This window comes from Pongo pygmaeus, chromosome 19, assembly GCF_028885625.2.
Source record: "Pongo pygmaeus isolate AG05252 chromosome 19, NHGRI_mPonPyg2-v2.0_pri, whole genome shotgun sequence".
NCBI classification, from domain to species: domain Eukaryota; kingdom Metazoa; phylum Chordata; class Mammalia; order Primates; family Hominidae; genus Pongo; species Pongo pygmaeus.
This window is the reverse complement of record NC_072392.2, coordinates 25,346,195-25,372,812: the sequence shown is the minus strand read 5'-3', so window position 1 is coordinate 25,372,812 and position 26,618 is coordinate 25,346,195. Positions and strand designations below refer to the sequence as shown.

Sequence of the window (26,618 nt, the reverse complement as noted above, 5' to 3'; positions counted from 1 at the left end):
CCAACAGTCCCCCAAAGTCTTAACTCATTTCAGCATTAACCCAAATGCCCACTGTCCAAAGTCTCATCTGAGACAAGGCAAGTCTCTTCTGCTTATGACCCTGTAAAATCCAAATCAAGCTAGTTACTTCCTAGATACAATGGGGGTACAGGTAATTGAGTAAATACAGCTGTTCCAAATGGGAGTAATTGGCCAAAACAAAGGGGTTACAGGCCCCATGCAAGTCCAAAATCCAGCAAGGTAGTCCAATTTTTAAGCTCCAAAATGATCTCCTTTGACTCCATGTTTCACATCAAGGTCATGCTGATGCAAGACGTCAGCTCCCACAGCCTTGGGTAGTTCTGCCCCTGTGGTTTTAGAGGGTATAGCCCACCTCGTGGCTGTTTACATGGGCTGATGTTGAGTGTCCACAGCTTTTCCAGGCTCATGGTGCAAGCTGTAAGTCAATCTACCATTCTGGGGTCTGGAGGAGAGTGGCCCTCTCCTCACAGCTCCACTAGGAAGTGCCCCAGTAGGGACTCTGTGTAGGGGCTCTGACCCCACATTTCCCTTCTGCACAGCCCTAGCAGAGATTCTCCATCAGAGCACCACCCCTGCAGCAAACTTCTGCTTGGATATCCAGGTGTTTTCAAACATCCTCTGAAATCTAGGTGGAGGTTTCCAAACCTCAATTCTTGACTTCTATGCATGTGCAGGCTGAACACAACTTGGAAGCTGCCAAGGCTTGGTGCTTGCACTCTCAAGGTCATGGCCTGAGTTCTATGTTGTCCCCTTTCAGCCATGGCTGGAGGGGCTGAAATGCAGAGAATCCAGGCCCTAGACTACACACAGCACAGTGAACCTGGCCCAGCCCAGAAATCCATTTTATCCTCCTAGGCCCCGGGCTTGTGATGGGAGGGGCTGCTGTGATGACCTATGATATGTCCTGTAGACATATTCCCCATTGTTTTTGGGATTCACATTCAGCTTCTTGTTACTTATGCAAATTTCTGCAGACAGCTTGGATTTATCCTCAGAAAATGGGATTTTCTTCTCTACCACATTGTCAGGCTGCAAATTTTCCAAAACTGTATGCTCTGCTTCCTTTATAAAACTGAAGACCTTTAACATCACCCAAGTCACCTCTTGAATGCTTTACTGCTTAGAAATTTCTTCCAGCAGATACCCTAAATTATCACTCTCAAGTTCAAAGTTCCACAAATCTCTAGGACAGGGGCAAAATGCTGCCATTCTCTTTGCTAAAACGAGAGTTACATTTGCTCCAGTTCACTACAAGTTCCTCATCTCCATCTGAGACCACCTCAGCCTGGACCTTATTGTTCAAAACACTATCAGCATTTTTGTCAAAGTCATTCAGCAAGTCTCTAGGAGGTTCCAAATTTTCCCACCTTTTCTAGTGTCCTTCTGAGCCCTCCAAACTATTCCAACCTCTGCATGTTGCCAAGTTTCAAAGTCGCTTGCACATTTTTGGGTATCTTTTCAGGAGCACCCCACACCACTGGCATCAATTTACTGTGTTAGTCTGTTTTCACACTGCTGATAAAGACACTCAATTCTGAGAAGAAAAAGAGGTGTAAAGAAAAAGAACTGTAATTGGATTTACAGTCCCACATGGTGGGGGAGGCCTCTGAGTCATGGCAGGAGGTAAAAGGGACTTCTTACATGGCAGCAGCAAGAGAAAATGAGGAGGAAGCCAAAGCAGAATCCCCTGATAAACCCATCAGATCTCATAAGGCTTATTCACTATCATGAGAATAGCACAGGAAAGACTGGCCTCCGTGATTCAATTACCTCACCCTGGGTCCCTCCCATAACATGTGGGAATTCTGGGAGATAGAATTCAAGCTGAGATTTGGGTGTGGACACAGCCAGACCATATCACCAAATATGGAGAGACTGAATCAACAAGATCATCTCAAACTAATACAGGAGGTGAGAGTTTAAATTAGAACAACCACTTTGGAAAGCAATTTGGATTATCTTATAAATTTGAGCATTCTCATATGTTATGACAAAGTAATTCCTCTACCATAGGCCCTGGAGAAACTCTTGACAATATGTACCAGAAGTAGTTAAAAAAAAATGCTCATGTAATGCCATTCATAACAGCAAATATCTGCAAATAAGCCAAATGTTCATTAATAGGAGAATGGGTAAATTAATAGGAGAATGGGTAAATAAATTATACCCTTAAAAACTAAATAATATGTCATTTAGAGTAATCATATGTATGCAATAAAACAATGTTTTCTTTAAAGGAAGAGAATCCTAAACATAAATTCAGGGTAGTAGTTACCCTCGGGCTGAAGGGTGAAAATCAGGAAAAAGGACAGAGGAGGAGCAGATGTTAGGGTCAGAACCCTAGTTCTTTGGTTGTGTTGTGGGTTCACAAATGATTACCATATTGTTCAAATACATTTACACAGAGGCCCAGGCACAGACAAGGATGAAATAGGAGCCAAGGTGTGCTATGAGCCAAGGATTATGATTAATCCAATTTTGTGCACTTTAAGCCATTTGAAAAACAGAAAAGCAAAACAACAAAATAATTTTTAAGAAATTGAATATAGGGTGCTATGCTCTGAATGTGTCCCCCTAAAATTAATCACCAATGTCATAGGATTAGGAAGTAGGGCTTTTAGGTAGTGATTCAGTCATGAAGGGAGAGTCTTCACGAATGAGTTTAGGATCCTTACACAAGGACTGGAGGGAGTGGGCTTCCCCTGTTTTGCCCTTCCGCCTTCTGCCATGTGAGGACACAGTGCATCTCCTCCTGAAGACACAGTGCACAAGATACCATCTTGGATGCAGAGACCAGGCCCTCACCAGACACCAGTCCTGCTGGCACCCTGATCTTGGACTTCTAGCCTATGGAACTGTGAGAAATACATTTCTGTTCTTCAGAAATTACCCAGCCTAGTGTATTTTCTTATATAGTAGCACAAACTCATTAAGGCATAATGCCTGTTATCATTTTCTTCTACCATTTTCTTTGTTGCCTCTTTAGCACTGGGTCATTTTATATTTGATCCTTCATAATATCTCTTACTTTTGGTTTTTCACATTTCTGTTCCAAGTGTATTCTTAGATATATATTTTCCACGATTAGTATCCAGGTCAGAAAGTCCAGAATATGTTCTTTTAAGGGTTCCATTTCTGCAACAATAAAGTATTAATGCCTCCTGTAAACTGGGTATTTCCTTTCCAATTGTAACTGCCATCCGGAAGCAAAGTAGAATTACAGTCCATGAGTGTGGAGGTGATTTTTCAAGTATCTAGAGTATGGTTAAATGCTGGTTTTTAATGACACAGATACATTGATTGCTTGGCACACTAGGGTATCAGTTGCTAGTTATCTCTGTATTTATCCATATTGTTACAGAGGGAAAGTACAGACCATGAAGTTGGACCAGCTGTCATACCCACAACATTTGGGGAGCTTTGATTTTTTTTTAACCTTTAGCTGCTTAACTGTAACACGTAGCAGCTCAGGTGAAAAGCATCTTTATTGTGGGGACTTTCCCTTAGTGCTCTGTGGCACAAAAGTGCAGACCTATGTAGAAGCATTTAAGTATTTTGTGCATCAACAGGAAAATTAAAGGAACAAATTCTTATTGTATCCTTTAGTCCCTGAAGACAAAACCACAGTGACAGTAACTGGGTCATGGCATTGTATTCAGAGAGGGTCAGCCTTGGTCTTTGAGAGAGAAACCCCTTTACCCCACCATCAAGACTCACTGAGCAGATGGGAAAGTTCAGGTGGAACATGCAGTGAATAGCAAACATGGTGACAGGGGCTCACTGCCATGCACTGCCATGCCTGCCATGGTCAGCAGACCTGTCTTCTACTTGACAACAGGCAAGTGAGAAACATTTTCTTGGAGATTTTCTTGATTCTTCCCAGTTGTGGCAGGATGGACTGACTTAGAGGAGCTCAGGAAGGTTGTTAAACAACACAGAAACACAAGACGAATTGTACTCCTCATCACGCCTATGTTAGAGCAGCAGGTCCTTGAAGCCTCAGCCACTCCTGGACACAGCATAATGCCCCTAATGATTTGAAATTTGGCTGCTAATCCCTGTATCCAGGGACAAAAAGAGACATAAACAACAAAAAGTTATAAAATAAGTGTGCCTAACATCTGCTTATTGTGGGAGGTAGGGATTTAAGATATAAGAATTTAGCTGCATGTGGAAGCTCACACCTGTAATCTCAGCACTTTGGGAGGCCAACGCAGGAGGACGGCTTGAGCCCAGGTGTTTGACATGAGCCAGGCAACACAGTAAGTCCCCATTCGTACAAAAATATTTTTGAAGAAAAGTAGTTGAGTGTGCGGGCACATACCTGTAGTCCCAGGTACGTGGGACGCTGAGGCAAGAAAATTGCTTAAGCCTGGGAGATTGAGGCTGTAGTGAGCTATGATCACAACAATGCACGCCAGCCTGTGAGTCCGGAGACCCGAAACGGCACCCTCAAGCAGGGTCCACCTCCACCAGTAGAAATCGGCTCAAGGAGGTCCTGAGGACAGGACTCCCGGGGTCTTGCCCTGGGGGGCCGGAAGCCCCCACTCCCACAATGCCCCCTACTACATCCCCGCTCCAGCCACCACCGCGACTGCCACAGAAACCCCCGTCCACGCATCACAGAACCTGTTTAAAAGGGCTGCAGCCAGACCTTGAAGAGCAAACCAGGCGTTGCCCTGGGAAATGCGCATGCGCGAGGCGCGAGCCCATTATCCTGTCACAGTTACTCCAACGGTTGGCTGAGGACGACTCCCTGAACCTTATCAAAGCAGGAGCCCTTCGTGGCAGTGAGTTGGTGTTGAGGCTCCAGCCTGACCAATCCTGTGGGTCGACAAAACAGTTTCAGGACACCAGAATACACGGAGAGTCGACCACGATGCAGAAAGAGCAGAGGGAGTCCAGGGAAAACAGCTCAGCCTCACAGCCTCAGGCCTGCACGGACAGTGTTCAGGTGAGTGCCCCCAAAACAGCTGCCCCCCGCGATGTCGAGGACAGGTCAGCCTATGTGCCCGTGGGCTGCACTCCATCCTAGGGTCGTACTCCTGAAGAGCAGAACCCCGCAGCCTCAGGGATTGCCTGGGGGTGTGCGTTTCTCGGCCACTGCTCTATGTCTGTGGACCTGTGTCTCCCACTCTCTCTTCTATGTCTCTCACTCTCTGTCTGTGTCTCTTGCTTTCTCTGTCTCTGTGTGTGTGCCCGTGTGTGTGTGTGTGTGTGTGTGTGTGTGTGTGTGTGTTGGGAACAATGTGCCCAGTGAGCTACGAAGAGGTTTCTTGCATGTCAGCGTGTCTTCATGCAGCCTCTTTCTGCATTTCTGCTTGGCTCATGTTGTCAGTTGTCCATCGTTTCCGGGGCGGTTCCACATTGGTTTCTGAAGGCCTCGACGATGTGAGGAGATGCGTCTTCCACAAAGACATTGAAATTTCATACCGATCCTGAGCTACCTCTTTTCTACGATCAACATGACCACACTATAGGAAAACAACAACAACAACAAAAGCCTCACTGGAGCTACTTGTCTTGCAGGAGGGGAGCAGACCGACTTGAAAGGAGACGGTGCTATCTCCTTGTGGCTTTTCTCTGAGAAAAGAAGCCCCACACCGAAATCTGACAGAAGTTGAGAACGGGACATGGCAGGATTCCGGTCAACGGAATCCTGGCCTCTAAGGACAAGTAACCCCTTTGGCAGTCCTCCCCTTATGCGCGTGGCGGTGGTTTCCAGGTGTCCTTTGTCTTTCCCGTGGATTGATGGAAAGGTCACCTTTACCCCCCTTCCAAGGGGCACACGCGTGGACACCATTGTTGGTTTCGCCATCGCACCATATGCCCCGGTGACACACATTCACACCATCTGCTCTGGGATACACTAGTGCCACGCGTGATCGCATTGTCTCCACCTCGGATTCGCCCCGTCCCTGTTTGAACCTGTCCTGAAAGCGGTGTCGGCTTGCAGGAGCACCAGGGCTTTTAGAAGTGGGGCACGCCACTGCTCTTTCAAAGGAGGAGGGAGGCAGAGGGATCACGGTTCAGTGAACTTTCAGCTGACGCCATGCTTTGAGGGCCATGGGATCATTCTGTGATGCAGGGAGGCCCTGTCTGCCTCACCAGATATGCTGAGCCCATTCTTTCTCACACGGAGGGGTCCAAACTCGGATCTGAAGAGGAGTTCTCAGAACCCAGCAGCCGCCCTGAAGCTCCCCTTCCATCGGTGGAAGTCGGCTCAAGGAGTACCTGAAGAAGGGACTCCTTGGGGCTTGGCCCTGGGACATACGCGGCCCCCTCTCCAACGCCTCCCGAAACTGGACCCCGGATCCAGCCCCAGCCACAGCTGCAGCAGGAGCCCGCCTGCCGACGCGCAGCCGCCATTATTTAAAGGGGAGGCAGCCTGACTGCCAGGAGCTGAGCGCGGGTCGGCCCAGGCAGTGCGCATGCGCGAGGCGCGAGCGGCTTCTCCCGTCACAGTGCTTCCCACGGTTGTCTTAGAAACCAGTCCCTGAGGCTTGGCAAAGCAGGAGCCCTCCGTGGCAGTGCTTGGGTGTCGGGGCTCTGAGGCTCCGGCCTGACCTCTCTACGGGGTCGACGGGAACGTCTCCCGATGGCAGGAGTCGCAAAGGGCCGACCAGGATTAGGAAACCCCAGGCAGAGTCCGTGGGAAGCAGCACGGCATCTCAGCCTCAGGCCTGCCCTGACGGTGCTGTGGTGAGTCTCCCCAAAAGTCCTGCCGCCGTGATCTCGAGGACACGTCGGCCTGCGTGCCCCTGGGCTGCTCTCTCACCCGAGGGTCGTTCTGGTCGAGAGCAGAATCACGCAGCCTCAGGGGTTGCCTGCGGGTGTGTGTTTCAATGGCTCTGCTCTGTGACTCTGTGTGAGTGTCTGTGTGTGTGTGTGTCTGTGTGTGTGTGTCTGTGTGTGTGTGTGTCGTTTGTGTGTGTGTCTCCCATTCTTTCTTCTCTCTGTGTCTCTCAGTCTCTGTGTGTTTCTTTCCCTCTCTCTGTCGGTTTGTGTGTGTGTGCGCCCGTGTGCGTGCGTGTCTTTGGCCGAAAGTACCCTGTGCGCCACAAACCGATTTCCACCATGTCGGCCTGTCTTTGGTGAGCCTCTTTGTGCGTCTCTGCCTGGGTCATGGAGCCGATTGTCAATGGTCTTCGCCGCCGCGGATCCGCTTTGGGTGTGTGAAGACCTGGTCCACGTGAGGAGATACGTCGGTCCCGGAGCAATGGAAATCTCATCCCCGTCCTGAGCGGCCTCTTTTCTGGGATCAAGATGAACACACTGCAGCCAAGGACAAGATCCCCACAGGAGCTCTGAGAAATGAAGCCACACCACCATACAGTCTGGAAGAGGAAGCCGGGAATGGGAGATGGCAACTATCCCTGTCACTGGAACGCTGGCTTCTCTGGATAAGCCACCCTTTTGGGACCCCTCCCCTTATGCCCGTGGCGGTGGCACGGTTCTGTATCCTGCCTGGGCTCTGGGCTCTGGCCTCTGTTCTGTCCTCCCTCTTGCTCTGCCTCCCCTGTTTCTCAGGGGCCCGGATGCCTCTCGCTCTGGCCACATGTCTTCAACAAAGATGACTTCCCAGTCCGTCAGGGAGACACTTCCTGGGGATCCCTGTCATGATTCTTTCTCTCTCCAGACGTGTTTCTGCTTCATTGGTCAGGTCTCATGACCCTGAAGCTCTTGGCTTCCATACTTATCTCAGACGGGGAAGCTTCCTTCTTCTCCACGATTCCCCTCATGGGTGGGTGGATTGCCTAGAATGAGCGCTAGGCGACCGTGACTGGCCTTGACTTCTAGGACAGGTGGTGTCGCGTTTCCTCTGCACTTCCTGTCTCATTCTGGAGGCACATCCTCTCCTCTGCTCCTGGGTGGACTGACTTCCTTGATGTTCGGGCCGAAACGAATGTCAGGGAACCAAAGGGACTAGGCTGGGGCTGGGGCTGGGGCTGGGTGCAGGGGAGGTTTCGTCGGGGCTACCAGGACGGTAGAGGGTTGGGGATGGGGCGAATTTTGCAGAAACCTCTTTGCTCCTCTGGTAGGCATTTGAAAACGCGGCTTGGGTCAGGCACAGGCACCCCCACCCCCGCGGTTCCCATTCGTTCTTTGATTTTCCTCGGCATTGATGGAAAGTCCCTTGTTCCCCCCTTCCACCGGACCATGCCTGGACTCTACAGTTTGTTTCGCCGTCGCCCCGCCCCATATGCCTCCGGTGACACACGTTCACACCGTCTGCTGTGGGATCCGCCAGTGCCACGCGTGGTCACATGGTCTCCACCTCGGAATCGCCCCTGTTCCTGTTTGCACGTGTCCCGTAAGGCGCGGTCGGCTCTCCGGAGCCCCAGGGCTTTTAGAAGCGGGGCAGGCCACTGCTCTTTCAGAGGAGGAGGGAGGCAGAGGGCTGATGGATCAGTGAATTTTCAGCTGACACTACGCCTTGAGACCTATGGGATCATTCTGTGCTGCGGCGAGGCCCTGCCTGCCTCACCAGGTGTGGTGAGCCCATCCTATTTCACTCGGAGGGGGCCGAAATCGGATCTGAAGGGGAGTCCCGGGGACACAGCAGGCGTCCTCAAGCTCCCCGTCCCTCGGTGGAAGTCGGCTCAAGGAGATCCTGAGGACAGGACTCCTGGGGTTTGGCCCTGGGACAGGACACCCGCGGCCCCCTCTCCCACGCCGCCCCAAACTGGACCCCGGATCCAGCCGCCTCCGCGGCTGCAGCAGGAGCCTCGCTGCTGCCGCCGCCGCGCAGCGGTGGCCTAATTTAAAGGGGACGCAGCCTAACTGCCAGGAGCGGAGCGCGAGTCGGCCCAGCCAGTGCGCATGCGCGAGGCGCGAGCGGCTTCTCCCGTCACAGTGCTTCCCACGGTTGTCTTAGAAACCAGTCCCTGAGGCTTGGCAAAGCAGGAGCCCTCCGTGGCAGTGCTTTGGTGTCGGGGCTCTGAGGCTCCGGCCTGACCTCTCCACGGGGTCGACGGGAACGTCTCTGGATGGCAGGAGTCGCAAAGGGCCGACCAGGATGAGGAAACCCCGGGCGGAGTCCGCGGGAAGCAGCACGGCATCCCAGCCTCAGGCCTGCCCTGATGGTGTCGGGGTGAGTCTCCCTAAAAGTCCTGCCGCCGTGATCTCGAGGACAGGTCGGCCTGCGTGCCCCTGGGCTGTTCTCTCACCCGAGGGTCGTTCTGGTCGAGAGCAGAACCCCGCAGCCTCAGGGGTTGCCTGCGGGTGTGTGTTTCAATGCCTCTGCTGTATGACTCTGTGTGTGTGTGTGTGTCTGTGTGTGTGTGTGTGTGTCTCCCATTCTCTCTTCTCTCTCTTCCTTTCAGTCTGTGTGTCTTTCCTTCCCTCTCTCTGTCGGTTAGTGTGTGTGTGCCCTTGTGCGTGTGTGTCTTTGGCCGAATATGCCCTGCGCACCACAAAGCGATTTCTGGCATGTCGGCCTGTCTTTGCTGAGCCTCTTTCTGCGTCTCTGCCTGGGTCATGAGGCCGGTTGTCAATCGTTTTCGCCGCCGCAGATCCTCTTTGGGTGTGTGAAGGCCTGGCCCACGTGAAGAGATGCATCGGCCCCGGAGCATTTGAAATCTCATCCCCATCATGGACTGCCTCTTTTCTAAGATCAAGATGACCACACAGCCACCAAGGAAAAGAGCCCCAAAGGAGATCTTTGTCCTGCAGTAGGGGAGCAGAAGCACATCAGAGAAGATGGTTGTATCTTTTCACGGCTCTTCGCTGAGAAATGAAGCCACACCACGATACCGTGTAGAAGAAGAAGCCGGGAATGGGAGATGGCAACAATCCCTGTCACTGGAACGCTGGCCTCTCTGGACAAGCCACCCTTTTGGAACCCCTCTCCTTATGCCCCTGTCGGTGGCACGGCGCTGTATCCCGCCGGGGCTCTGGCCTCTGCTCTATCCTCCCTCTTGCTCTGCCTCACCTGTTTCTCAGGGGCCTGGATGCCTCTCACTCTGGCCAAATGTCTTCAACAAAGATGACTTCCCAGTGCGTGAGGGACACACTTCATGCAGATCCGTGTCATGACTGTATCTCTCTCCAAACGTCTTTCTGCTTCATTGGGCAGGTCTCATGACCCTGGACTTCTTGGCTTCCATACGTGTCTCAGACAGGGAAGCTTCCTTGTTCTCCATGTTTCCCCTCATGGGTGGGTGGGTTGCCTAGAATGAGCGCTAGGCGAGCGTGACTGGCCTTGTCTTCTAGGACAGGTGGTGTCGCATTTCCTCTGCACTTCCTGTCTCATTCTTGAGGGACATCCTCTCCTCTGCTCCTGGGTGCACTGACTCCCTTGATCTTGTGGCCGAAACGAATGTCAGGGAACCAGAGGGACTGGTCTGGCGCTGCCACAACCCTTCAGTTTGTTAAAAAAAAGTCTCAGTATCTGCAAAGTTCAATAAAGCAAAGCACAATAAAACAAGGTATGTCTGCCTGTTTGTGTCTTGTTGATTTCTGCAACGGAGGCAGAGAGTGATTTTTTGTTGTTATTTTTCTTCTTCTTTCTCCAGGCAAATTGTTTCTCGCCTTCACTCATGTGCCATGCTCTAAACGGCTTCCTGGCTTGGCAAGATTACTTTTAACGCATCTCTAAGCATCCCTTTTATTTGTCAAATCCCTGTTATTCTCTTAGAATCTATCTTGCAGCCAAAATAGCCTCAGGAGAAAAATAATGAAAAAAAGAAATGAATTAGGTGTGCCAGAAGAATGTGATGGTCGTGGGGAGGTTTATGCAGATAAATATGGTGGGTAAGAATGTCGCTCCTTTTCAATGTCTGTTTAAATGTTTCCATTTTCCTTGTAAAGGCACTCTAACAGAAGAAGTGCATTTGCAGAGAGGCCAAGGATCGGTCCCCGTGGACACATGATTTTGTAGCCTCCTTCCCCACCCCACCCCTGCCCCGCTCCAGTTGTGCCTTAGCAGATGTCATTCCCTGTTACTTCAGTCTCTGCAAGTGCAAGAATTTAGGGTGATAACAACCATACTTCCATTCCACGAATTTGCACACTTCTTACTCTCCACTCATCTAACACACATGTGCACAGTGTGAACCTTGGTCTGTTGACTTAACTTTGCCTGTGTGGGATGTTGTTTCTCTCCTGTCTGTGGACACTTATAGAGTTTAGATTCACAGGTGTGGAAAGAGCGAGGTCTGCAGTGCAAATGTTTTCGTAGTTCTCATTGTAGACTGTCCAATGACTTTTCAAAGTGCTCCTCAAGGCATGAATTATTCCACTGGGGGTCTCCTTGCCTGTAGTTTTGAACCCTGGCCTAGCCAAAGGCTCCCCTGCTCTTGGTGGCTATGCTGGAACTCTAGTTCCTTCCCTTTGGCCTGAGGTGGCCACACCCAGGGCTCCAGCCACATGACGTTTTGTGCCCTCACCCACCTCCTCCATGGTCTCCCCATTTGCTTAAGGAAACACCTGGATCGAGACAGAACCATCCAGTCCATGGCTTGGCCCCACTGGGCCTCCACCTTCAGGAAGTGCCCAGGGTCTAGCCACCTGCTCGTGCTCTGTTCCCGAGTCCAGCGGCAGGAAGTGGACACCAGGCCAGCCTTCTGCCCGGGAGCTCAGGTGCTAAAGCTTGTCTGCCCTCTGTGTGGCAGTGAGCCCAGCTTGCCCATTTGAGAAAGAAGCAGGGGCACTCCGAGGAAACGCTTCCTGAAGGAACCGGGTGTTTTAGGAAGATCTTCCTGGCGCTTCCCGCAGGTCTGGTGAATGGTATTCACCCAGGCTCCCAAGAGGCTGAGCCCCTCCTCACCTCTTTTCTGAGTGAGCTCATCTTCCTTGGCTGGGTGCAGACTTGGGAGATGTGCTCAGTCATTCCACAGCAAAATTCTGTCTCTTTGGGGTGGCGTGAATCCTCAGGAGTGGGATAAGACTGTTTAGGAATGACCAAAACTTAGGTTTGTTTTGTTTTGTAACTTTGTTAATATCCCATGGGTGTTTTCCGTATAAGTGAATATGGATGTGATTATTATTTTTAGTGACTTCATAGTATTTGAATCCCATTCTATGTTAGTACCATAAAATGACCAGAGCCCAGTTGCTGGCTATTAAAACTGCTTCCAGCTTTTTTTGTTGTGCATAATTCTGTAGCCTGCCCTTCCACGTAGATCTTTCCAGGCATGGTCATTGCCTTAGAACACATTCCTTGAAGGAGAATTGACCATTGTGATAAGTGTTTTAAATGAGATCATAGAGATTTTGTTTGCATGTGCCTTGCCCATTGAGACCCTGCTGCAAATGTGTCTTTGTGCTTCTGTCTCCTGGTCCTAGCTGTCTTGCTGTGGGACAACTAGGGACAGCATAGTTGGGAAGGTGAAGGTCAGAGGGGCAGCAAGTCAAGGTTACTGCCTTCCAGGACAGATCCTATGGTCTGGTTGCTCACCCATTTGTTCTACAAGTTTATCTTTTGCAAAGGGCTGTGCAGTTCACCAAGCCCTCTCCATACATCCAGGCTTACTGTGGACATTGCTGGCCATGGAACCATGGGGCTGTGTTTCTATTCCTATTTCCCTTCTTCCTTCCTTTATTAATTCAGCAAACAGGCATGGGCCCCTTCTCATGTCCGGGCCTTGGATAGATGAAGGGCAGGGTGAGGGTGCAGGGTTTCTCTGTGATGTAAGAACTTTTGTGGGGCCCTGAGGCCTGGGGCCAGAAGACCTTGCCTGATCCTCCCTGAGAAGGCCTTGCAAGGGAGACCTCAGTGTTGCATTTGGGGACCAATGCTCAGCTGAGTGGGGATGGGTGGGAGGGATGGAAGAGGGGAAAGGAGACCAAGGCATGGGTCTGGCACCCCTGTCAAGAGCCAGACAAAGTAACTAGGTTGTGGGGATGGGGGTGGGAGGGCAGGGACGTGGGTAGAGTTGATACGGCAGTGTTCTGGTCAGAGCATGAAAAACCTGGAATGGCCCAGTAGGCGGTCTGTGTGCCAGGGACCATCAGGAGTATCACTCATTCATTCAGCAAATCCTTAGCTGTGTTCTAGGCAGAGGGATCTCTGTGAACTGGGTGGACAGATGGACTAGAGTTTATGCCCTCTTAGAGGTGAGTTTTTCATACCCGATGACTATAAGACCAAGGTGGATGGACTTTTCCCTAGGGCCTCATGCAGGAGTGGCATAAACTGAGCAGGGATCTGGGGGAAGTGAGTCCCGTGTGCAAGGAACAGCAAGTGCTAATGTCCTGAGGCAGCACCTGGCTGAGGAAGTTGGAGAGCAGGCCAGAGATTGGCAGGGGCTAGATCGCGTTGGTCTGTGGGCTCATGAAAAGAACTTTTTTTTTTTGAGACGGAGTTTCCCTCTGTCGCCAGGCTGGAGTGCAATGGTGTGATCTCAGCTCACTGCAACCTCCGCCTCCTGGGTTTGAGTGATTCTCCTGCCTCAGCCTCCTGAGTAGCTGGGATTACAGGCACCCACCACCACACCTGGCTAAGTTTTTTTGGTATTTTTAGTAGAGACGGGGTTTCACCATGTTGGCCAGGATGGTCTCAATCTCCTGACCTCGTGACCTGCTCACCTTGGCCTCCTAAAGTGCTGGGATTACAGGTGTGAACCACCGCGCCTGGCCAAAAGAACTTTTATTTATTTATTTTTTAAGGGTATAGATTCTAAAAGCTGGGAGAGGGTTTTGTGCTACGTTGTCATGTCCTGATTCCTGTCTTAAGAAGCTCCATTTGGTTGGCCTGTGGATGCAGACAGATGGTCAGTTCAGTGGTGGATGGACCAGGATGGTGAGAGTGGAGACCGGGGAACTGGGCCTTTTTGGGGCTTTATTTTGCGGGGCTTGCTGACAGATTGGCTGTGTGCTGTAAGAGAAAGAGAAGGAGCCCGAAGGTTGAGACTTGACTGTGTGGGGAAGTGGGTGCTATTTGTGCAGACAGAGCAGCAGGGAGGACATGTTGGGGAGAAAACTGGGAGTTCTTATTTGGAGGGTTGAAGTGAGCAGTGCTTCAGGGATGGCCCAGTGAAGGTGGGAGCAGGTGGTGCTCAGGACTCAGCAGGTCAGGGGAGAAGAAGCCTGGAGCGGTCAGGACCGTCAGCCGGCAGACAGGTGGTGGGAAGGGTGACAGCCCGCCTAGGGGTGCATGCACACAGAGGACCTTTAGGTCAGAGCCCAGGCACCCTGAAACTTAGAAGTACCCAAGGGGATAAGACCCTCCAAAGGAGACAAAGGCAGGACCAGTGAGGTAGGGCATGGGGTCACAGCAACCAGGGAAGAAAATGCGTCAGGAGATGGTGTGTTCAAATGCGGCTGGGATTGGAATAAAGTGAGGGACAAGTGTCCCTTACTGGGTCTGACAGGCTATGGCTAGGTGGTGACTTATGGAAAGTTGCAGTGAGATGGGTTGAACATGGATTCTGGAGCCCATGAGCCTTTGGGTAAGGGGCAGTGACTATAGTCAGCCTTTGAGGAAGGCTTCCTGTAAGGGGAACAGCAGAGAAACAGGCCAGGTATGGGAAGGCTGGGTGGGCATCCAAGGAGGGTTGTGATTTCAAAGATGGGATGTGTTACAGCAGGCTGTATGCCACTGGGAAAGTTGGCACAGGCAAGAAAAACGTGAAGGTTAGGAGCTGGGGGGGCGGGGTGGGTGGTGACTCACCCCTATAATCCCAGCACTTTGGGAGGCCAAGGCGGGTGGATCACCTTAGGTCAGGAGTTCGAGGCCAGCCTGACCAACATGGTGAAACCTCAACTCTACTAAAAATACAAAATTAGCCGGGTGTGGTGGTGCATGCCAGTAGTCCCAGCTACTTGGGAGACTGACACAGGAGAAACGCCTGAACCTGGGAGGCAGAGGTTGCAGTGAACTGAGATCACGCCACTGCACTCCAGCTAGGGCGACAGAGTGAGACTCCATCAGGAGTTGGAGAATGAGAGCCAGGGTGGCTGGGGACAATGCTGGAGCCCACTGTGCATGTGCATCTGGGTTTGGCACCGGCAGCGATGCACATGAGCTGGTGAACTGCAGTGGTCTCCACTTTCTTCTGGGCTGAGGTTTGTTGGGAGGCTTTAGCTTGCGTGTCTTGCTGCACAGAGCAGCTATGCACTGATGAGTAAGGACTGTGGAGGGGTGGATGGCGGCGTAGACTCAGGGCCATGCTGAGGGCTCCTGGAATACGGTGACCTTGGCTTGCTGTCCCTCTGACCTTCATCTTCCCGACCTCATGCAGGGAAGATGCACAATGTGGACCTGGCCAGCTGATGGAACTATAGGATTGTCCCCAGTACCTTGTACTGGTGACTAACAGTGGACACCTAGAGGGCTGGGAGGAGCAGCTCCCGGAACCGCATTGATACAAGTGTCTTCGTGTCCAGTGTGTGCTGCTGTCCCCTGCAATTTCAGCAATTTCAGCAGAAGCATGCGTGCAAACCTAATGTCCCCAGGGCTCCACTGAGTGCTGGTTACTCCTTCAGGTCCCACCCACGCTTGCCCTCCACTCCCCGACACAGGCCCCTTATCTCTCTTAAATTCTTAGTCCAGTTGAAGTCAACACAATTCTTCGCTTTGCCCTCCACCCCACTCCACCCTTTGCTCCTGAGCCTCTGCTTACCTGTTTTGGGCAAGGCCCAGTCTACACTGGAGCCCGACACACACTGCCTCCCTCCCTCCTCACCCTGGAGGGTCCACCGCCTCCTTGGCTTTATCTTCTCTCTGCTCCTTTCTAGGCTAGAAACTCAGGAATGAATGAATGGACAGATGAACCCTGCCAGTATAATTGTAAACCATCTAATCAGAAACTCAAAGGGCAGCAGATAGGAGGCCACAGCTCAGGGTGTTCCAAAGGCCCAGCCCAGGGCATGACTGAGGGGTGTGGTAGTCAAGTGGGTGACCTTAAAACGTGGCGTCTGACTTTGTTGGTTTAGCCATTCCATCCGCAGCGCCTTTTGAGTACAGCCGTGTCTTACCAGGCGGGTGCTGAGCGCACACACTGAGAGACCATGGTCTTGGCACACGCGTAGTTTATAGTATGAGTGGGGTATGCCGCAAGGCCATGTCTGTTCCCTGCTAGCCTGGGTGGACAGTGATGGCTGTCACTGCAGGCACAGGATGAGAAGCTTCAGTGGTGAGGTGGGACTTGAACTGCCTTTTTCTTTGCTTGAATAACATTTAAAAACATTTTTTTTTTAACAAGGAGGATAAGAGGATTGTGAGTACTATGCTGTAAGTATACTTTAGTGATATTTAAAAAAAATTATGAGAGCAATACATCGAACCTTTTAGGAAGCTGAAAACAGATGTGTAGAAATTGCCACAGGCTCCCAGCCTCAACACCTCATTGTCCTGGGCCACCTGGCGGTGGGGGAGGGGGTTTCCTCAGGCTCTTATGCAGTAGATGTGCACAGGGCTGGGACGCAGGAAGACTGTAAGGAAGGAGCTCTCCTGCAGTGATGGCAGGTCCTGGGAGCTCAGTCCAGCTCCGGAACAGCAGTGCTGCTGTGCGGTGACTGTATGCGAGGCCAGGGGGTGCCCGACGTGGACGCCATGTGAGACAAGTGGCTCAGGTAAGATGCTTAAGGTCTGAGCCTCAGCCCCTCATTAGAAGCTTTTGAGGTCGGTTGCAATTTGATCATCCGCTTTAGCAGATGAAGAAACTGTGGCCCATAATAATTAATAATAAACCCGCAGGCAGTGAGTAGAGGAGTGGGGTCAGGGTCCGCCGCAGCTCTTGGCCCACCTCGGTCCAGGCCTCCTGGGGGAGGCTCCAGGCTACAGGAGAGCAGGGAACTGCCTCTATCCCCAAATCTCATGGCTCTGTGCTTCTTAACCCAACTACAAATCAGAGCCCCTGGGAAGACTGTGAAGAAATATCACTGCCTAGGGTTCCCCCAAGTCTGTGGTGTCCCCTCACAGTGGTGTAAGTGGTAGGGGTGGAGTTTGTGTGATGTTGGTATGTTTTTAACCAGCTCCTGCAGGGGATTTGAGGAGCAGTGTTGGCTGAGAACTGCTCAGGCTGCCCCCAGGTGGGATCCCCTAGGGCTTCATTACCCACAGTTCCAGATGTGGTCCAGTGGTCATTTTCTGATCTAAGTCAGGGAATGTTGGGGCATTTTCAGTCAGGAAGAAACCGGGGAGGTGTGAAAGGATGGGGGTCGATTAGAGAGGTTTCCGAAAGGACACTGGTAACTGAGATGGCTATCTGTGGGTGACCCGCCTCCCACTGCCCCAGCCTCCCCATGGGAGCCCCCCAAGGGAGGGAAGACCAGGCTGGGTCCTCTTGCCGCCAGCACCCTTTTTAAGGATCTGGCACAGGTTTTGAAGCTGAGCAGGTTGTTAAACTTGCTAGAGCCTTGGGCACCTTGTCCACATCAAACGGAGTAACAGAGATTTCTATGGGAGGGGAGTGTAGAAACCCCTCCCCTTTTGTGACCAGTGGCATGCACTACCATCTAGCTCTTCCTCAGTGTTCTAGAAGAGACCAGTCTGGCCAATATGGTGAAACCTGTCTCTACTAAAAATACAAAAATTAGCTGGGCATGGTGGTACATGCCTGTAGTCCCAGCTACTCGGGAGGCTGAGGCAGGAGAATCGCTTGAACCTGGGAGGTGGAGGTTGCAGTGAGCCGAGATTGCGCCACACTGCACTCCAGGTGACAGAGCGAGACTCCATCTCAAAAAAAAAAAAAAAGAAAAGAAAATGCCCTCTTATACATCTCAATGTATTATCACGGAAGAGTTTAAAAGGCCAGGCACAACACCAACAACTGCGTCCTTTTTCTCCACCCCCCTGGAGGAAGTGAACATACCTCTCTCTGATTTTAGTGTTCGAGGTGCTCAAAGTGGCAGAGTAAGTCCTAACACCGTGGATCTGGTCCAGGCTTTTCGTACAAACTAACTCAGCAGGGTTCTTCTGCTTGGAGTCAACTTGATGGTGAAGAAATGCTTGGCAAGGAGTGGAAAAGTAAAAAGTAAATCATGATGTCCTCAGCACAGGGCACCTCTTAACTAGACAGTTTCCTGTGTTCTCATTTTCGGTTAGAATAGGTGGGGCAGCTCATTTGACAGGAGGAAACTGGCCTGTCGGAAGTGCGGGGATGCTCTACTGATCCGTGCCTGGGTCCTGGGACACCCATTGGTAGCAGTAGGTCTGTAAGCTGGACCTGGGGACTTGGGCTTGTGGTTATTTAGCTCTGCGACCTCAGGCAGTTCTGGAAGCTATCACAGTTGGAGGCTGGAAGTCCAAGATCAAGGCTCTGGCAGATTGTCTGGTGAGGGCTGGCTCCTGGTTCATCCAAGGCACCTTCTGTCTGTGTCCTCCCATGGCAGAATGGGTGAAGGGTCTTGTGGGGTCCCTTTTTTAAAGGCATTAACCCCATTCATGCAGAGTCTCCCCTCATGACCTAAGCACCTCCCAAAGGCCTTACCTCCTAATATCATCACCTCGTGGGTGAGGATTTCAGTATATGGATTTTGGAGGCACACAGACAGCCCATTAGCTATGGGGGTCCGTTTTACCATGAGAAAGGCGTGCTCTGTGCTAGTGAGGGGTGGAGACAAATGGGCCCTTGTTTATCTCTCTGGCCGGGCACCCCCACCCCCGACCCATGGGTAGGTGAAGGAAGGAAGATGCTCCTCTTGGCACCAGCCCCTGACTCTTCCTGCTCCTCTGAAGGGAGGGAAGGGGGCAAGATCCTACCAGGGACTTAGCTGGAGGGGGCTGGGGAGCCACTTTAATTTAACACTTTTTTTTGCTCTCTTCTGCACAGTCTGTAATGAAACAGCTCTGTTTTGAGCAGAGAAGAGGGAAGAAGCACCCACTGGAGGTGAATTTTGTAAGGAAAGCATTTTTTATTTACTTCTCAAAGTCGGGGGAAGGAACTCTGTGATGAGTCAGAGCAGAGGGAAACGGAGAACAAATGCTAGTTTCCCCAGGGCAGGCAAAAACACCATGCAAAGGATGTCAGAAGTCACCATCTGTTTGTCAGAAGAAGCCCCGAAGTGTGGCAGTCGCAGAATGACATTTCATTGAGAGCCTGAGCCTGCACACCCCAGGGGACTCCCATGGGTGGGGACAGGCTGCGTGCCCGGGAACTTTGTAGCCAATGGAGATGTTTTGGTTAAACTGGTGGAATACATACACTCTCCTCTGTGGCCAGTGGACTCTCATTCATCACATATCTACTGAGTGTCTGTGTGATTTTCATGAGAAACAGTGTTGTGTAAAGGACAAAGCAGTACTGCTTTCAAGTGCTGCTTCCACCCGAGTGGATAACTCCGGCTTTGGACCATCTTGAGGGTCAGGCACTTCACAAATGGCATCTTTGATCATTAATACCACTCTGGGAGTTGGACTCCTCATCCCCTAGGATGTTGCTGGGTCAGTAAGAGCCTGGGCGAAAGCCCCCTCACCGCAGGGACTGGAAGCCAGCTCCCCAGCTCTCCAGTCTTTCAGGTGCCCCATGCACATATCCTGAGCCCCTGGGACCTCATGTACCCGAAAGTCCTCTGCTGGTCTTCCTCCTCCCGCATGGTCCTGGGGAACAGGTGGGAAGATGTTTGCTGGATAGGTGAGATGCAAGTGTGCCTGAACACTTCCTGAATGTCCCAGAGGGTGAGTGCCCTGGGAGGCACACTGTTACACTGTCCCTTCTGGATTTCGGATGGAGCACAAGCTGGCTGCACAAGGAAAGAGACAAGAGGGAGGATTTTCCCAAAGTCTGTGTTTGGACAGGGCCCAGGTACAAGACCTGCCCCTAGAGACAGAGTCTGGGACTCCTGCTGCCCAGGGACCAGTGTTCCCGCCTTTGGACAAGGAGAGAGGGCCAGGCTCAATTTCTGCAGATGAGAGCTGGCAACAACTTGCTGATGTCAGAAATTCCTTAAACTGAAGGCAGTCTTTTTCAATATCAGAGGCAAAGTGCTTTTTTTTTTTTTTTTTTGACAGTCTTACACTGTTCCCTGTGATTGGAGTGCAATGGCGTGATCTCGGCTCACTGCAATCTCTGCCTCCTGGGTTCACGTGATTCTCCTGCCTCAGCCTCCCAAGTAGCTGGGATTACAGATGCCCACCACCACACCTGGCTAATTTTTTGTATCTTTAGTAAAGACGTGATTTCATTATGTTGACCACACTCGTCTGGAACTCCTGACCTCATGATCTGCCCTCCTCAGCCTCCCAAAGTGTTGGGATTACAGGTGTGAGCCACCGTGCTCGGCCGTAAAGTGCTTTTAAATGTGCTTTAGGTGGCACATAGGAACTCCCTCACACTCGAACACCTTCAAGCCATGGAGCAGAGGGACTGGCCGTGTTAGATTTCGTGTCGACGCGCATGTAGTGGGTAGAGGAGAGCTGGGAGTCATCTGCCCAGAGTATCTGGTGGCCCCAACTGCAGAGCACTGAGGCTAGGAATCAGGAATCAGGGCTGGATCCTGCCAGGGCAGTGGCTCTGTGAGCACACATCAGAGGGACTAAGGATTTGGACTCTCCACCCCTCACTTGGGTTGTCTGGCCAAGGTGTGGTGAGGATTTGGTTTAGATGATGCCTCTCTGCAGAAACACCCAGTGGTAATGCATGTTCTCCTCTCTGAATCACAGGTGGTGCCAACCATGACTTGTCCCATCCAAGGTCATGGTCACCTTGACCCCTTGATTAGGTGGAGACTGAAGGCTTCTCTGTTGTTGACTTACTCTTTTCCCTTTAATAGTGAATAAAGGAAAATATTTAGAGACTATGTATTCTCTCTAAAGATCAACCAGTGACAGCCCATTAGATTCTGTCTCTCCACTGCACATAACTCCCGAGTCTCCCATCCCACGACGCATGGAAGCTGAGACCTTTACTCTTCCTAATAACCTGCTCTCAGGCCTCCCATTGCCTCTCGGAGACTGTCTCTGTGGTCATTTGCTTTTTTTTTTTGAGATGTAGTCTCGCTCTGTCACCCAGACTGGAGTGCAGTGGCGCAATTTCGGCTCACTGCAAGCTCCGCCTCCTGGGTTCACGCCATTCTCCTGCCTCACCCTCCCGAGTAGCTGGGACTACAGGCGCCCGCCACCACACCCAGCTAATTTTTTTTTTCTATTTTTAGTAGAGACGGGGTTTCACCCTGTTAGCCAGGATGGTCTCCATCTTCTGACCTCGTGATCCACCGCCTCAGCCTCACAAAGTGCTGGGATTACAGGCGTGAGTCACTGCACCCGGCCTTGGTCATTTGCTTCTATCAGTAGGGACTCAAAGAGTCTTGGATTCATATTGTATTCAATGGGTCGTAATCCAATATTATCACTATTTTGACGTCCAAGTCGTTTACAGTTTGCCTGGTGGGAGCCTCTTCAGGCTGGCCCCTGTGTCTTTTTGTTAAAAAACCCATTGCTCTGTGAGCGCTGTCTTACTTTCTGGCCAAAAAGAAGAGATTTCAGGCTCATTGGGGGTGACTGTTGCTATTGGAGCCTCCCCACCCTCCAAGGACAGATCTGGGAGTATCTCTGTGTGTGTGTGCATGTGCACTGGTGCGTATACACACATTCACATCTACTTTGATTTCTAGATGTATCTACGTCTCTAGATTGGAAACTCTGAGTCACACCAATACCTGATTCCTGTCTCCCAACACAGGGCTTAGTATAATGTTCCCCTTTCTAGACTAGCAAGCTCCTCCCCAATGGAAAGGAAGGTGGCTCCCATTTTTGTTCTCACAGATCCTTATGCTCAATCTTCCTGTGCATGACCAATCTCCCGTCACCTCTCCACTGCTATGGCCGTCCTCTCCCCTGTACATTTATCTGTGTTTCTAGGGCTGTTGCCCAAGGCTGAGGTTCTCTTACCTAGAGTTTCCATGTCCACTCCTGCTTTCTCCTGAGTGTCCTCCCAGGACTGCCAGGGGTCCTCCAGGATGAACATACACCTGTGATGCTTTTTCCTTTTTTCCAGTTATAGCTCCCTGTGACGTTGGAGTCCAGCCCAGCTCGGTACTGGGGCCTCCTTCCTTGTCACTGCTTTGTGCAATCCTGCTCACCACCCTGTCCTTGCTTCTTGAGCCCTGTCTACCCTCAGTGTCCCAACACAGCTGTGCATTAGCCACCCAGCCTTTGGCCAGTTCACCAAAAATATGGCGCTTTACCACCCTTGCCTCTCTTCACCTCTTTTCCTGTCTGGAAAGTGTCTGCTTCTGCTTCAAGTCACAGCCCATTCATGGAGTTCTTCCCATGATCTGTGGACTCCGTGCCCCCTCCTAATGCTGTGTGTAGATCGTCCCTCTGGAAGGGGCGGAGTGAGCCAGCCGCTGTATTTCCTCTGACATCGAGCACACACGTTGTTCACATATCTGTGGTTGAATACATGATCGTGTGAGGGAATGGACACATAGAAGCAGCCTCCAGTTTCCAGTGACAAAACAAGGGCACGAGTGGCCCCTCAGCTCTCCCCCAGGGAACCTTGTACTTGGTGTTAAAGTCTGACTCATGGAGGGGCTCATGTCCCTAGTTCCAGCGGGGTTTCCAACCCAGGTTGAGATGTAGCCTCTCTTCCTGATGGCTGGTTTGCTGATGTCTGCCTTAGCCGTCTGGAATTCATCCTCCCTGGGAAGAACCTCATTTTGTTCCTGGGAAGAACCTTGTTTTGTTCCTGGGAACCAAGTGCAGTCAGAAGCTAGGGGGAGACAACCCGGCGAGTATAAAGCACAAAGGATTGTGGCAAAGCACGAAGAAAATTGGAAGCTGGGCAGCAGCGCAGAGCTCACTGTGGCCTTAAGATGGAGTGAGGCCAGTCTGCCACCCAAGTTTTGAGGTGAGGGTCTGTGCCTGGAGGAGTCTGTGCCCTGGCTTCTGAGTCTCTTCGCATCCCCAGACCCTCAGCTACAGCTTACTTCTGGGAGGACTCAGAAGGGTGTGGTCTGAGACAGGCAGTGAACACCAGTGTTGATGTGGTGGAAATACAGCAAAGCAGAATGTTTTCATTCCTGCACCAGTGTTTATTGCTCCTGCTTGGTGCTGTGTGTAGAAAATCCCAGACAAGGTTAGGACTTCCTATTGGAGGCACAAGACTTATGACCACACTAGAGTGTCAGGGCCCCAACCATCCTTGGGTGGCTCAGCCATGGAGGATGATAAACCAGTCTGGGAGGTCCGATGGGAGGCAGATCTTCAACTGAGCCTAGGACAGCGGTTTTCAGCCAGAAAGGAGAATGGGAAACTGCCTTGGGAGAAACCCCAAGTGAGCCCAAGGGCGCAGAGCAGAAGGACCCTGGAGTGTAAGAGCCTAGATTGCAAGCCTGGCAGGAGGCGGTCAGAGTGGGGGGGCAGGGAGAGGGGCTGGAGAGGCGGCCTGCTGATGAACGCAGATTCGCCTTAGGATTGAGCACTGTTTCTTGCCAGTGAAAAATCAGTTTGTTGTCCTCACCGGGGAGGTTTATCACATGCATGTTATTTGTTACTAGTAATGAAGTGTGGGAGTTTTCTGAATGGCTACTCTTTTAAATAAGTAAGAGCAGATTCAGGGTATCCCTGTAATAAAAAGCCACCTTCAACCATTTGCCTTCCACTCTGGCTTGCATAGGCAGTGGGCTGGCCTGTGCTCCTGGCCATTGTTCCTGGGTGGACCCCAGAGAGTGTGAATCCTGGTACTCAGGTTGGAGGATTTTTATCCTGCTGGGGGCTATCTGTTCATTGCTGAATTCAGATTTCTTTGGCCGGTTCCTGTGGGCACCGTGGTAAGGGCGGTGGTAGATCCAGCTGACCTCTGGGCGTGTTTGCCCTGGGTAAACCATGACAGCAGCACATCTTGTTCTTAGCTGTTTGTAGGCACTGCTATGTACCTCGTATTGTGTCAGATGTGAAGGAATCTGGAATGAATACGATACAGATGTGTTCTCAGGGAAGGATGTTTGAAAAGACTAGAGTTTGGATATGCTATAGGAAAACAATGATGAACGAATACAGAAAAATAAATGAAGGAATGAATATAGAAAAAGGTGAATAATAGTGTCATTTGAAGGACAGGGGGAAATAAGAATGCCTGCTTGTCTGCCAGGTGATGATTTAGTGAGGAATTGGAACCCAGAATGGTGTGTTCTAGGAGGAGGTTTTTTGCTTTGTAGTTGAAAGTTGAAGAGCAGCTTTACTCTTCTACTGCAGAAGCAGAAAGATGGATATTTAGTGCCGGAACTTGAGAGGTTAACGTCGGCCAGTTGAATTGATGGCTGGAATTTGCACATATGTCAGCCATAAAGGCCACGACTTAGCCCACCCAGACTGCTCCCCACATCCAAGGCATGTGGAGTTGCAAGTGGAGCTGTAGATCTGAAGTTAGGGTGTTGGAGCCACAAAGGCTGAGCTCTGGGACACTTCCCCTAGGCTGGGCCTGGAGTGAAGGCCAGTGGTAGGAGTACAGGGTTAGCTGGCCTGAGACTAGAAGGCCCCCTATCCTGCTCTGAGGCAGGGGTCTCTTCCGCTGCCCCCCGTAGACCACAGGTAGTGGCTTCATCTTAAACATGTTCTTTTAGTTTTAGACTTGCCACAAAGCTTCTTGTAGACAGCCAAGATCCACTGCCCCGGGAAGGCTGGTGAAGTCCGACAGGCATTGAAAGGCGGGATCTGCCTGTGGATCTTGCCCGCCTCTCCTCCTGGCGTTTCTAAGTGACCCTTCCTTCAGGATCCTGGCTTGTCCATCTTCTGCCATCACCCTGTCATCTTCACCTCCTGAACTTCGGGTTTCTAATTTCCTTCTAAAATCGCAGACCCATAAAGGAAGAAGGCACTTCAGATGTGTTGTGAATTGTCCTGATTTGCCAGGAGCAGGATGGCGGGGGGTGGGGGTCGGGGGGGGGTGAGGGAGGGATAGGCTGGGAGATAGGGAGGGGGGCAGGGAGGTGCAGCCCAGCCCCGAGGTGTGCAAGGCCCCGGGCGGTCCTGTGCTTTGACCTTTGCTTGAAATCCTCACCTGGTTAGGCGTGTCCCTCTCTGCAAGGCCAGGCTCCTAGTTTTTCTTAGTTGAAGAGGCAAATTAGAAAAAAAGCCTTTCTGCCTCGGTGTTTCCCTGCTTTCCACTCCAAATGCCCTGTTTGCTAGTTAGATTATCAGGGTAGTGTAGATTACTGTTCATTACAGATGCAGAGTTGACTGGATAATAATCAAGATTTAGAAATTCCGAAAGCCAAAGAGCTTGCTCGGTTTTGATTCTTTTAAGCACCTAGCCAGCGTTCTCGGAGCGGTTTGAAATCCTAGTAAAGCTGAACCCTGCGCCAAGCGCGGCGCGTCGGTAATTCCAGTCAGATGGCGGCTGCAAGACCCCGCTCCCCCCGCCTGGAAGGCGTTTCTTCACCCACTTTCCCAGTGTTTGGCGGCTCAGCCTGTGCCTCCGCGCTTGTTCAGAGCTGCGGTTGGGGCGGGCGGGGGAGGGAGGGCTAATTCCTGTCAGATGGAGGGACGCCGTGCGGGACCGTGCGCTAGCGCCTGGCTTTTGTTCCCGGCGTCTGACTTCTGACGGGCAGGAGTGGCTGTGGAGGCGGCGGCGCGCGGCTGGGACCTGGGCCGGCGGCCACGGAGAGCCCTTGGCCCCTCCCGTGTTGGCCATTTCCTGGGACTTGTGTCCGCAGGGGACTCGGGAGGCATCCTCCCCCCACCGATAGCCGCTGGGGAGGGGTCAGCGGCCGTCCTCGCCTGGCCGGACCCGGCTTCCCGCGGGCGGCAGGGGCGGCCATGCGGCTGCGGGCCCTGACCCCCAGGCCACCGGGAGGGTTCGCGCGCGGAACCCGGTCGCGCCAGCGCCGGCGCCAGGTGAGTGCAGCCCGGAGCTGGTGTGCAGGGCCAGGGGCGCGAGGCACGGGCGCCTTCAGGGCTGCATGCACGTGGGCTGCGCCGGGTGTGCACTGGTGCCCGTGGACGCTGTGCCGGTGTGTACCCGCTTGTGCTCATGTGTATGCGTGTGCCCTTGTCAGTGCGCGTATGTCGGTGTGTGTTTGTGCACCCCGTCTGCACGTCCACGCGTGTGTGCTTGTGAGCGCGCGTCTGTGTGTGCAGGCATGTGTGCGCTGGTCCGTGCCTGAGTCCTGGTGGGTGCGTGTGTACCCTTGTGTGTGCGCGCGCAGGACAAGGAGCGAGAGGGCCAGTGGAGCTTTGCCTAATGGGGGAGTCTTCTGGTAAGCGTGGAAGAGGGTTGGGGCTTAGCTCTTTCTAACCCAACTGCCTCTTGAAAAGGCTTCTTGGGTTCCTTTCCCTGCAATGGAATTGGGATACTGGCCATTGCGCAGACCTGCTATCCCTCGCGTGTTTCTTGCAAAGGTAAAGGGCATTTGAGCTCTGCAATGACGTGGGGGATGCGCTGGGATGTAGGAATCCTTACAGGTTCCCTGGGGACCGCATGGGTTCCAGCGGTGCTCTGTGGTCCACAAGACGGCCCTTCACGGTGTTTGAATTAAACAGAGCAGTGCTAGTTGGCTCCCCGCTAGGTTCAGCCTCCCTTTCCCCAAGTCATTGCATTTGTTTTTCTGAAACTTTTATAAGGTTCTGTGGAGTGAAAAACTGTCAAAATTTCAGCTGGTTACTTGAGGTGTACTGCGTTCCCTTTTAAAGTGTAGTGGTCAAACGCTGCTGCCTGGAAGTGTGGGAACAATATGTGCTGGATGTGGAGGGTGTCCCTCTTGCCCCAGAT

At 51.9% G+C, this 26,618-nt stretch overlaps 1 protein-coding gene across 1 annotated transcript in view; it reads left to right on the top strand.

Moving 5' to 3' along the window:
* Nucleotides 1–4,787: 4,787 nt before the first annotated feature.
* Nucleotides 4,788–26,618, top strand: part of LOC129016814 (tensin-3-like) — a 153,054-nt gene continuing 131,223 nt past the window's right edge. Inside the window, exon 1 of the mRNA XM_063656953.1 lies at nucleotides 4,788–4,975. Coding sequence (XP_063513023.1) covers nucleotides 4,901–4,975 — 75 coding nt within the window. The 5' untranslated portion in view covers nucleotides 4,788–4,900. The remainder of the gene's footprint in view (nucleotides 4,976–26,618) is intronic.